The sequence below is a fragment of the Paramormyrops kingsleyae genome, chromosome 5 (genome assembly GCF_048594095.1).
Source record: "Paramormyrops kingsleyae isolate MSU_618 chromosome 5, PKINGS_0.4, whole genome shotgun sequence".
Lineage (NCBI taxonomy): Eukaryota > Metazoa > Chordata > Actinopteri > Osteoglossiformes > Mormyridae > Paramormyrops > Paramormyrops kingsleyae.
In genome coordinates this window covers 15,076,309-15,090,049 of record NC_132801.1, presented here as the reverse complement: position 1 = coordinate 15,090,049, position 13,741 = coordinate 15,076,309, and the positions used below count along the sequence as shown (strand labels likewise).

The following is a 13,741-nucleotide window of genomic DNA, read 5'->3' as shown; positions in this document are numbered from 1 at the left end:
CCTCAGAGTCAGCACCGAAGTGTGAAGTCCCTAGACACAGAAGGGGGCTGGGGGGGGGGGGGGGGGGGGTTTGTTGTTGCACGCAGGAAGGCATTCCTTCCTGGGAGGTTGAGGAGAACCAAGAAAACCACCTCTTAAGCCACGGGGATCAAAGTTCCTCTGCCATAGTTGCCGTTGATGAGATTTGCCACCATGTGGGAGACTTGATGTGGCTGATGCCTGCAATTTCACACGGACTGGCACATGGATTGGCACACAGACTCCTCCTCAGTGCACTCAGGACACATGCGAGACAGAAAACAATGTGTCCTTTTTTCAATTAAAAATGAAATATTTTACTATTTCTGTCAAAGTACTGAAGCCTGCTGAAAAAATTCTTCTGTGGCATTTCTTTTTTTTTCTTTGGTGAAACAAACATTTCATCCTTTCAGGCTCCATATTTCTAGTTGCTAAGAAATGTATACCAGTCTTCTTGTTACCTTGGTTACCATTGTTTCAGTGATGCTGCAAGAGCAGGATTGATGTTGTTTGCAGCTACAACTATAGGCCATAATGTAAGCAACAGACATACACCTGCTAACTCCTGCACATCACCTGTACTGCCTGTAAATCCGGTCAACATTGTATACATTTAATAACATGCCCCACTTTAGCATTGTACTAGCAGCTATAACTAGATAAATTACACACATATCAAAATTTAACTGGCAATAAGTAACAGAACATTTTCGACAACCACCAATAATGTTATCCTCTGGCAATTACAGGGAGCACAACCACAGTACTTTTTTGTAAAGGTAACAGCGGTTGTTTTAATATCAAAATGTGACAAATCGACTTGTCTTGGTGACTAGCCCCGTCATGGCATATACACTCAGAGACCATGTTATTATATACTCCAACACAGTATAAGCTAGGATGCCCTTTTGTCTGCAAAGCCACTTCAATGTTTGAAGAACTGTGTGTTCAGAGATGTCTTTCTACACATCACTCTTACGCTTGGACTTGTGGTCTTCCTGCTAGCTTTAACGAGTCTGGCCACTCTCCCCTGCCCCCGCTCATTAACCAGGGTTTTCTTTTTTTTTCGGCAACAGAACCGCCACTGACTGAATGGTTTGTTTTACACACCATACTGTGTAAACTCTTGATGCTGTAGTACAGAAAATCCCAGGAGGGTGGCTGTTTCTGAGGGGATGGAACCACCACGTCTGGCACCGACAATCACACCACATATAAAATCATTTAGATCATCTCTCTTAACCTTTCTAATTCTGTGCCACACAGTAAATGAACCTCTTGACCTTGTCTGCCCGCTTATGTATTCAGGTGCAGCCACATGATTTGCTGTTTGGAGTAGCAGGCTGTATGCATTAAGGTGCAGGTCACCTAATAAAGAAACACCGAATATACAATGCATTGTACATGCTGGTGTTACAATACACCATTGCTGTTTGACACATGCCAGAAATAATTCACCATTATCTGTGGATTAAGAATGATTACAAGATTTCCATATTAATTGTATCATTAAAATTCAAATAATAGATTTTTCCATATACATTGTGTCAGATTTAATTTTTTTTTTATTTAAACTTGCACTGTATGTAATACGGAGTTCTTTGGTGCAATTTTTCATTTAAACCTTAAATTTTTCATAAAACCACAAATACACTATTATGACAAACTACACAATGATACATGGGAAAAACTAAATAATTTTGCAATATTTACTCTCTTGTAACAATTGTTTTTTTTTTGTCCAATCTTTTTCGTCATTACAATACTAAGCAAATCATCAGAAGGCAAAACACATGAACCGTTGTTATTCAGAAATATGTAGCAATTTCTACAAGTTGATCTTTTTTCAACTTGTTTAATTCATCGGAGTTGCACACTACAGTATGTATTTATTTTAGATCATTTGTATGTATCAAGGTAAAGACATGTAGAGATTAGAGATTTTAGCTAGCTATATAGCGTTTAAAATACAGAAAACAGAATGCATTTGAATTTCACATATCCAAAAAAGGTATGTCCTTTAAAGTGGTATATTTGCTGAATACGTTATTGTTTATGGATGTTTTGTTGCAATAAATATAAAGTGTAATGTTGGACTGAAGTCAGTTCAGCATCTCAGTCTAAACACCCCCTGATACATGATGTGAAATCAGTTGCTCCTGTGCCAGTTTTTTCTGTGCCGGGTTTGCAGCCGCAGTGGAGAACTCTGTGCCAAGCTGAAAACACCACTTCAGGATGAACTTACTGAAACCGCATCTCAAAAGGTAGTCATCTTCCCTAGCTTGGGTCTGAGACAGGTGTTAAAAAAATCGAGCTTAACAATAACGCCATTTTTTTTTTCCTGAGTTAGATTTTTCTTATGCTGAGGAAAACTGGATATGTGTGACTACAAATAACCATTGTCTTTATCCAGTTGGTCATGTCAAAGATATATATTTTCCCATAATTTGTCACACAAGGCAACATATAGTGCAATATTTGAAATATATTCTGTGGTTATTCAATGCATTGTTTTCACATAAGAATTTTTTTCCTTACAAATGATGTTATCTTTAGCTATGGCTATATGTTGATTCTGAAAGGTATTTTTTTATGTATTAGCAACCCCAAGTAATTAACAGCATTTAAGTCAACACCTATGATAGACTATGAATACATAATTCATCTATTTATTTATGAGCTACCTTATGCATCATAAACGGAAGATGATTCCTCAGAAATGTCACTCGAATTTACACAGAATCTAATTTTATTAGCCCGAAGACGGCATTCACACTGCAGGCACCGGTGGCATTTCTGTGACATTCCTCCGACGGCTACGATGCGAGTGGCTTCCAGCAAAGGCTGGCATTGTTTCAGCTAATATGCTAATGGAGCAGCTGATGCAGCGTCAGCAGTTATGCACAAGCTCTGGCCCGGCCCTCCTCCACTCCATATGGCACGGCAATGCGGCTTTTCCGCTAGTGCCCTCAGCTCGTCAGAACGGCACACCTGTCTCAGTCTTTAAAGCTCCTTCTGGGTGCATGACAATGCATGATCTCATACATATCAACTGATGGATTCTCTGTACCCAGGGGCGCCGTAAAGCTGGGGGAAAGTTAGGCTGATTCCCGGGGCCCTTGAGTGACAGTGGCCCTAAAACATGTGGAAATTAATTGGGGCTGGGGGCCCAATATGAAATGCTTTCATGGGTCCCAAAATCTTTAATGGCGCCCCCTACCTTTGTTCACTCTACGTTTATATTTTTACGAAAAGACGAACCTTGAAAAATCAATATTTTAAACGTGTATTTGTCAATCCAATTAAAGATGTCAGCCCAGAAGAAAAGGAAATTTACATGGATTCTTTAATTTTATTCCCTTCCCTGGTTTAAAGTTTTCCTTTCTCTCCATATTGCAAGTAGCTTCCTTGTTTATAGATGCTAATGAATGCAGACCACGTTAGCCCTGACCTAAGGTTTGTGCACCATTGATGAGAAAAAGCAATTATAATACATCTCATCATCAGTTTAAAAGCAAAGAAAATAATGATCATGGAAAATGACGATACTGGTCACAAACTATTAAAATGTAAACAGAAGCAGTCACTTCTTTCTGCAATTTACAGAGGACTCTGTTAGGTCCGTCATGTAATTTGTTTAAATCCAATGGATTTCATAGCTGAGATGCAAAAAGACATTAAAGCTAACACATAATCACAAAACAATAAATGTAATTTTTTCACAGATCAGTGGTTTCAAAGCTGAGCGGGGAGATGTGGCATCGTCCAGCACGACTGCCAGCCACACAAACACGCACACACGCTGAGACACACAGATATACTGATTAAATAATAAGAACATTATTCACTTAAAAGTCTGCTTCTGTCCTCTAAAGATTCACAGATTTTTACTAGAAAGCTGAGAGTGAATTTAATACATTTAAAAAGGACTTCAAACGACAGTCTTTGAGTTATTGTTACGCTTACTTTTCTCAGGCTACAATGACATGTGAGTGATTCAGAAGGCAAGAATGGTAGATATGCATTATGATCTCTGGCAGGTGGAGTGATAGGTACTCTTTCCCTAGTTAATTAAGAGATATTGGCAGTAGTCAAGGCTGAAAGCATTGTTCAAGTTCAACGTAAGCATTCTGTTCTCCCGGGAGTGACCTTTAAATGAGGTTTTACTATAATCTACTCTAGTCAGCCATAATGTCCTCAAGGGGACTCTTCAAAGGTTCTAATATACTTTTCATTGCACAACGGTAACCAAAAACTGTGCAAGACTGCTAGTGAAGTGAAAAGTTTTTGTCTGTTCTCTCCACACAATTTAAATCCAAAGTACTTGTATATAAAGTGTTGTTATACTCTAATTTGAATAACTGAACAGCTAAACAGTCCCTAACCAAGGTTAATTCAAATGACTGTTTCTTCAGCTTTGGCCACCAAATGCATCATAGGTCTTGTGCAGCTTTGTTACCCCAAAAAAGCATTGCTGAGACCTGTCTGCATACAACTTATATAATCAGACTTGGGTCAACAAAAATATTATTTATTCCTGTCATACAGTATCAGTCAAAAGTCTGGACGCACCTACTGAAAAACCCTAAGTACACCTCGGGGTTATGTAGTAAGTATTTTCTTGTGAACAAGGACAGAGATGGAGTGCAGTGCAGTCGTCTTTACAGGGTCAGGCTAACAGTTCAAGTCATAATAAAGTTTTCAATATTTTAGGCAGAAAATGTTTGGGAAACACTCCCCTACATAAGAGTGTGCATGTGCCCCAGAAAACACTGCAATCTAGTCAAACGTTGTTACCGCTGTGTACCTGTGAAGAGGAGGTAAATTAACTCACCCAGCCAGTACAATGAAGAAGTCCAACCGGTTCCACGTGTCTCCAAGGTAACACTTCTTCCCAAAGATACCCAAAGCTACCATTTTGATCACCATTTCCACAGCGAAGAATGCAAAGATGAAGTCATCAAAAGCCTATAAAAGACCAAGCATTTAGAGAATTAGAGACTTTTTTAAACAATGTATGAAATGTATTTCCATAAAGATAAATGGTGTATTACACACATTGTAAACTGTTTACATGTGATTAAAAAATTCTAAATTATCAATGTGGCTTATCTTAAATTTTGTTCATGTTTTTTTTTTTATATTATATCCTGTTAACTTTCAAACTTCCACAGACACAGACTAAGACTGTTAAACTGACATCACAGGAAGAAGAAACAATTCTACAGCAATGACATACAAGTAAAAAAATGATTAAATCCAAAGAAGGGATTTCTCTGCAAATTACATACATTAGGAAATGTGGGGATTTACTGAAATATCATCTACTTTGCCTTCCAATTGCAAGTCAATTTATGCAAATGGAGCCGCTTAAATTTGCTTTTAAGTAGTATTTTCTTCTGCAGATATCTTTTAGTACATTACGCTCCTTTCAGTTGGTAGTAAACTTCATAAAAAGGATAAACAGAAAAAATTGACATGAAAGGCAGAGGGAAACCTACAGAATGTTCTGGAGGCGTAATCTCACCTGCGTGCATTCTGCCCACCCCCCCAAAAAAATAAATCTTTTCTGCTAAATGGCTGTTTATAACGAGTCACCCCCAGGAGTTATCAAAGTCCCAGTTTGAAAGACATTACACACATGCATGCATAAGAACAATTTCATGGATTTTAAGTGCAACATCAATTTTTAACATACTGATGCAACGGACTATATAGATGCAAAAAACAAAGTATTTACTTTTCTCGGATAAACATTCACTTAAAAGAGTTCAAAGGAAATTATATTTAAATTGTAAAATATTACTGGAGATAAAATGCATTTTTTACCATTGCCTCATAAAAGTCACAAAATATTAATGTTAAATATATTTTAGTAAACAGACCAATATACTCTTCCGTACAACACTATTACATGGAAGAGAAATGGTGTGAGTGACTCTCTGTCTGTCTCTGTGAAGAATGCAAAGTCTCCTGGGTCCAAAGTCCTCCCCGGGCCTATTCTACGACCCATCAGTCCTGACGGAAAACCGAAAGTGTGGACTGGAAAATGGCCAAGATATCTACAGCAGGAAGACTGTGGATTAGTCATCCACTTTCACCACATCTCACTTTCTCTGCGCTGAGTCCTCATCATAACAACCCCTAACCCCTCATCCCTCTCTGCCTCTCATCCTCACATATTTTCCTCTTTTTGTCTAACTTCCTACTTCTATATATTTGGTCCTGAGTCTAGAAATTGGGCCTTCTCTGGTTATAACTCTCCATCAAAATTCATGACAATATATCCGCTCAGAGCAGGGCAATGGACCCTGTTCAGTCATTTACAGTGTGTGGAGGTCAGAGAGCGCTGTGACAGATGATGCATGTCCATTCCTCCATTCTCCATTCCTCACTATGCATGCAAGCATCACTAAGAACTAGACAGCAGATACAGTATGCTGAGCATTTGTTGTGCGGCAGTCAATGTGTGACTAATAGGAGCCCCCTCTGATTTACCATCGGTGTCAGCATCACAAAATATCAAATAAGCCCTTTCAATATGAAATGTGCCACTAAGATGGTTAGACAACTGACAGATATCATACCAGATCTGTGTAATCTTATCCAGGACATGTTCTGATCCTGGATTAGCAGAGGGTTTCCGGGGAATAAACAACAAATGTATACACAAACTCACATGCTCAATCAAAAAAAAAACACAGACAGGAAAATAGAGAGAAATAGTACGTTACTGATCGCATTAAAATATCATAATATATTTCTTCTTCTGAATGAAACACATATTCCGGAAATGGTTGTGGGGTGGAGCCCCCCCCCCCCCCCGAGAACATTCTAACCCTCAAATGAAATCAAGAACTGGAAAAAAATAATAACGAGAAAAGCAGGTCTACAGTCTGGCAAACCATTTCTTTCTGTCTCGCTGCTTGGATTTCAGTTCTAAATGAGATCACCGTGAAGTATCCGATGCATCACACAGGGCTGACAGGAGCGTGCGATGCAGCGTGTGAGGACTGCATGCGGCAAGCAGTCCAGAGAGTCAAACTATTGCAAATATCATCGAAACTGTTTACTAGCTATATGCCATTTTTGGCAGTGACCTGTACAAAAGGACGCACGATGTCCTGGTAGATTTACATTTTGCTTTTTATTTATTTAGCAAACACTATCCGAAGCGAGCCATGTGAAGGTACTGTAGGGCCAGACAGTCCCTGGAGCATTTGAGGGTTAACCACCTTGCAGAAGGGCCCAATGATGACATCATTCTGCCAACCATGGGATGTGTTGTAGATATGTTAGATTGATTGAGTGACTGATGGATTTATTGATTGATTTATTTGATTTTGAAAGAGTGGAAAAAACTCCAACACACTGTATCTGCTCAAACTGCACACAATTTTTGCAAAATTATATAGGTACAATGGTGAAGTGATTTATATTTCCTGATTGCCCAGGACCTCTCAAAGTAAATTAAGACAAGAAACAGTCTGTTGATTTGAGCCATGTTATGGCATCATCATTCTGTCCTGCCAAACAAGAACAAAGTTTCTGGTTAATGATCAGAGCCCCACGTCTTTTGCTGGACCAGAAAAAGCAGGTGATGATAGACTGCACCTCACACCCAGGCTTCTGAGAATCCTGTGTCAGAACTCTCGATGGAGAGTGATAAAGCAGCCGGCAAGCCCTTCAGCAGCCCCACTCCCAAACGCCGTCCACGTCAAAATGCGCTCCAACAATCGCTTCCAGCTTTGCAGAGTTAGGAAATGGTGAAGTCTATAATCTTATCTTATCCAAACATCCACTGTAAGTGAGCTAATGTGTTGAGTCTAGTTTGAACTATAGAATGTTCATTTTCAAGTAAATAAATTAGAATATTTTAGCCTAGAGAGGGAAAAAGAAAGATGTTGTGTGGGCAGAGTGGAGAGACCAGGAGACCCACAGCTCTGACTGGCTTTATTGCATTGCCTTGGATTTCATTACCCTACCAAAGGCATTATTTTTGTCTCACAGAGAGGTTAAACAGACATGTCCACCCCAGTGAAGTGCCATACTTCATTCACTGAATATAGGAGCAGATTGGAATTCCTCGATGCCTGAATTTTCTCAGTTTCAACTGTGCTCATATTTCCATATGGTGAAAGGCTGCTGTGATTTGATAATGACAGTGGATGAGAGTAGCTTCGGGGGGGGGGGGGGTGGAAGCATTTCCACACCAATTATTCAAACTCGTTTGGGGTCAGAAGGTATATCTCATATACAACCAAAATAGCACAATATGCTTAGAGATACTGTATTTTTTGTTGTATACGATGTGAAATTTTAGTATAGGGTATCTGATTTAAAAACAATAGCACAATTGGCAGTATGTACAGTCATCCCTCAGTATCTGTGGTTCTGGGACCTCCCTCGGTTACCAAAATCTGAGGATGCTCAAGTGCCTTATATAAAATGCTGCAGTATTTTCATATAATCTACACATATCCTCCTGTATACTTTAATAATCTCTAGAATATGCATAATACCTAATGCGATGTTAATGCTATGTAAATAGCATTAGGTACACTGACAAGAAAAAACAGTCTGCACATGTTGAGCACAGACGGAACCAACCTACATGATACTGCAACAACGTAACGCTGCCTTTCTTTCGAACCTTACAGATTGCAGAGGCTTTAGCAGGGTAAGCTTACACATCATGTCATGCAGCATAGTGCTCATTATGCGGGAAATTCAAGTTATTGGAAGTTCTTGGATTATTTTTGTTTTTATTTTTGATCCACAGTTGGTTAGATCATAGAAGAGGAACCCTCAGATACAGAGGTCTTTTCGTGCACTGTACCAAAGTCATGTATAATAATAATAATAATAATAATAATAATAATAATTGTGATTGTTGTTGTTGTTATTATTATTATTATTATATTTCACATTTTAAACATTGTAAATTTTCCCAAAATTCTGCTATAAACCATATCTGAAATTTTTACTGTCAATTACACAAACAGAAACAAACAAAAGAGACCCTTGAGTTGTAGATCATTCATAAAAGAAACAAAATAAACAAAATAAACTGGCTAGACGACTGCGTTGCTGTATTGGGAAATGAGGAGGGAGCCGTGTTTTCCAGCAGGATGGGGAGCAGTGGGGATCATGCATTTTTCAGACAGCCTCTGAAAGGGGGGTGATCGTCAACAGGCTCCCCTGAGTGGGCCCCTTCATTACAGAAGCTAAAGTGCTTCTCCTCTAGGTAACACTTCCGTTGCATGTTTTCTGCCGCATGTTTTTTCAGTCAGCGTTATAACTGCCCTTCATGCCATCCAAAAAATATTTATTTATTTTATACTCTTCACCAGCTTTCGTAAGCACACCGCTAGTCTGAGCCGCAAGATCATTGACATGTCAGTGCACCCCCTGCTGGACAGAGACAAGCGTAACCTGCAGGTGCTCGCCCCCCCCCCATCCCAGAAGACTCACCTGCAAGATGTTGCAGCGCTCTGAATCACACTTGCTGTCTTCACAGGGGTGGAACATCCCGAGGGTGACGCAGTTCAGCAGAATCACGAGCATGCTGGCACGCTCGAACCATGTGAGAGGTAGGAGTTATGGAGCAAAAACGTGCGCAAAGTGACACATTACACCAGGAAACGGGAAACATTCACAAATGCAGAAATATCTGATCAGCATTCTTTTCTTAAGATCCTGCCATGTGCTCTATCGTAGTAAATACTTGTAACTGATACTTTTAATTGCTGCAAAAATTATATTTTAATGCATTCAAAATTATAACATAAAAAGTTGCAAGAGCCGCCGATTGCCAGAAGACAATCATTTGATTCATCTAAACAAATTATAAAATTAATGATAAAACAAAGAAAAATTAATTCAGAGCAAAATGTCAGGTAGTTATAAGTTTTCAAACAGGCATCTCGGATTACCTCTGAGAAAACAGATGGACCCGGCTGCTTTTAGCATTTCAGCGGGCGGCGAGTAATTGATCACGGGACATGTAATGCAAAGTGTTACTGCCAAGCTACGCGAACCCGTGGCACATGCATAACATTTACATGCTAATTAAATAAAACAATGCTAATGTGGGGTCAGGGGAACACAATGGTATCTCACCAGCAAAGCCCATTTCTGTAGATTATCAACAATTCTATTACTGAAGGGATGCAATTAAACACCAAAGGATGCATGGCGATGTTACTATTATCATTATTATTACTACTATCAGCATGAAATATGAAACTGTCACAACCATTTTATCTCTTATCTAAACACGAGGGCCTATAGAACAGGGAATTTGGGTTCCGCTTGGACATGAGAAACAGACAGACGCCCTGTCAGGCGCCCGACAATCGCGTCATTGTTACCAATCCAACTGAAAAGAAATGCTTCCCTAATCACATGGAAACTTTGATGGTAATTTATTCGTCATTAATAATGTAAACAGACAGAATGTGCTGCAATCCTCCAGTGGGGGGAAAAGACTAATTATAAGCTACTAAATGCACTCGGGTACTCATTGATCACAAAGTGGATTCTGCCCCTGAGAGATGAGTCTCGCCAAAGCAGACAGACTGAAGTCCAAAGTTCTAGCCACGATATTCAGCAGGTGAACCACAAACACTCCTAATAAGCCTCAGTGACGATCTTCACTGTTCGCCTCCCATCAGCTGATCAGCTGGACACAGGGGATTCAAAGTCTGTCATTAATTGACACCTTGGGTTTACCATCCACACACGTACATATCATTCAATCCAGACTCATTCTTTCATCCTCAGCTTTTCCAGCTTGGGTATGTTGTCGTCACACAAAGTTCAAAACCCCCTGACCAATTAGTTCAATATGTCAAAATTATTTGTGGGAAAGCCGGGAAAAAGCAAGATATATACATAAATACACAAAGGGAATTTCGGTTCATCCTTAAAATAATCAATATACTGTATCAGAGTAACGATGACGTCACTTATACTAATGTCTGGCCATCATTTAGCATAATAGGGTACCAGAATCAGAGGACACATTCTTCAGAATCCAAGTAGTCATGATGAAGGTGTATGCGAGTACCTTACGAAAAAAAGGAAAAATGTGGATTATCACCGGTTATAATTAATTAAAATGAAGGCACGTCAGGACAGATTCTCTGTAGACCCCGACGCCTCTCTGTCGTCTGGCAGGCCCTCAAAGACGTCTCCATACTGAAAAGTTACAGTCTCAAAGTGTGGGTGGAATTCACTCACTGTTGACAGTGAGTTCAAAAGCTCTTTCACACTTCCCAGCACCATTATGGAGTCTGTTTATGCTCTAAAGGCCTTTCCTATTTTAATAAGATAGAAGACAGGAGCCAACCTTTTTGTTTCATTGTTTGTTTCACTGCTGTAGTTGCTCACTGCTGTAGTTGCTGATTCTGTAAACTAATGACAAAGCAGCAGGTATAGGAGACCAAGCAGCACTGTAGCATTAGAACATGGGTGAGTTTTTAAGAAGCTCCATGCCACAGGGGCTCCTACACTCACTTCCTGCACATTCTGTCATGTTTTCGTGATTGTTTTTTTTTTTGTTCATTTTGAAGGCTGTTTGTTTCAAACTGCTACCAAGACACTGATAGCACTCTGATCCACATTTTACTCATTTATCATTTTAATAATTCATTTTCATTTAAGCCTCAAACAAGACCTGTCCTAGCACACATCGACAACCAAGTTTAGCGTGGGTTATAAAGGTGAAAGAGAGATACCATCAGCATCCTAGTTCTGTGTTTCTTTTCTCTTGTCACTTCATGTTTGTTTTCCTTCATCTCTCCTTTTTCTCCTCTTCCCTTTTTCAGATTACTCTTCTTATACAAGTGGCAGTGTCTGATTGACTAAATAGTGGGTGAGAATGACCATACTTTTTCTATAATAGCCATATAGGTTCATACATTCCATACGCACTAATCAAAGCATCACATTCCACCATATTTTCTGAGAGAGTCTTCTGTTGCCCCATAAAGCATTAGCAAAGACAGATGAGGCAAAAGACAGCACAGGCACTAGTCAATATTTCATAAGCTCTTGCTCTCTTTTCTTCTCTCTTCTCAGTCTGGCATGTCCTCAGCTCCTCTTGAGATAGAGTTAATCTCTGTCAATATTCCCATGCACAAGGGTGAAAAGATGGAGAAGAGGGGAAATTGGGATGGAAAAGAGAGAGAGAAAACTTTCAGAAGTTTGTGGACGGATGGGGGGCAGTGGAAGGTGATATGTTCTCGTAAAAGCATGATCTCACATCACCATAAAGCTGTTTGTTGCTCATACTTCCAGTGGAAGCCTGAAGAACAATGGAAAGTGACGCATATCTCCCAGGAAAAATTAAAAGAACCTAAACTTAATTCATAAATATATTGCAAAAGCTAACTAGCAGTGAAGGAAGCCATGGAAAACTTTAAAACTTTACTAGAAGGCTGTGTCCCAAGTTAAAGAAAAGCCCATTGCCTCAACTCCTGTTATTTTCATAACTAATAGGGCAGGTTCAGCACAGTTTGAGGGGCACTCTTAACTTCTCCATTCCCCACTATTTTTATGACACTTTTTATTCGACAGAAACTCACACAAACACAGGGAGAACATAAAAGTCTATAAACCTCTAGAGCAATCTGAAACATGCCCCTCTTATGTTTTATTTCTTAATTGGTTTCACATAACAAATGGGTTTCCAACTAATCACTAAAAAGAAAAGAAACGAAAAAATACAGAGCATAAATACCAGTATGTACACCACTATATGTACTATATGCCACTATATGTACAACAGTATGAAAATCTGCTAAGCAAAGCACCTTGTGGGCTTCCTTTTAATGAGAAGCACTGCAGCTATGTGGGAACAGCGCACATGAAAACTGCCCGTTCATTAGCACCCGCCCTGGCCCAGTCTTTTCTGCACTATAAGCTCATTTGTAAAAACTTTTATTGCTGCAATTAGAATAATGTTCTTCCAGCACTCAAGTATCTGGAGGTGGAGACAGCTACTCGGGAAACCATTTCCTGCCCCCCCATACGCCAACCCCCAGCCCCCTGTCATGCTACTCATCTGGCTGTCACGACTCTTAGACTCTTCAACCAACCACATAACCGGCTTTTGAACCACGCAGGATGCAGCAGTGCAGGTCTATCTTACGTCAGTAACAAAGCCATCCAGGGTCTACACTGCAGTAAGCTGTCTTTGCAGGACCACCTACTAAAACAACCATAATGGACCACAGTCTCCAAAATATAGAAAAATATGGATCACACATACAAATTTCTACTAAGAATGCATGGTTCTGAGAATACAGTATCAATCTCTTTACATTTATGTAGCCGATGGTTTTTGTTCAAAGTGACGTACAAGTAAGGATAGCTTGGAGATAGAGAGTAAAGTCATAACCCATAGAGCAACAAAGCACCCAAGATGCCATTTATTAAATCCTGAAAATAATAACAACATTCCATTACTTATCATTTCCAGAAGTATCCCGCTGTCAGGAGATGAACACAGCTGCTGAATGGCATGGCATAGTGTAAAATGTAGCAAATCAAGATAATAAAAACAAGACAGGTATAGAGGTATGTTTTAAAATATTTAAGTGTTTTGTGTACTTTGTTAAGTCTCTCTGGACCAACACTAGGCTTAGTCAGGAGATATCCAGGTCCGCAAAACAGATGATTCATTATAGCCACTTAAGTTACCATAAGCTGCTCTCGG

At 39.5% G+C, this 13,741-nt stretch overlaps 1 protein-coding gene across 4 annotated transcripts in view; it reads right to left on the bottom strand.

The window, feature by feature from the left end:
- Positions 1-13,741, bottom strand: part of cacna1g (calcium channel, voltage-dependent, T type, alpha 1G subunit) — a 190,334-nt gene that overhangs the window by 106,440 nt on the left and 70,153 nt on the right. For all 4 annotated transcript variants that reach the window (XM_072712211.1, XM_072712212.1, XM_072712213.1 and 1 more), the window contains exons 3-4: positions 9,493-9,605; positions 4,853-4,986 (exon numbers count right to left, since the gene is read on the bottom strand). In XM_072712211.1, coding sequence (XP_072568312.1) covers positions 4,853-4,986; positions 9,493-9,605 — 247 coding nt within the window. The remainder of the gene's footprint in view (positions 1-4,852; positions 4,987-9,492; positions 9,606-13,741) is intronic.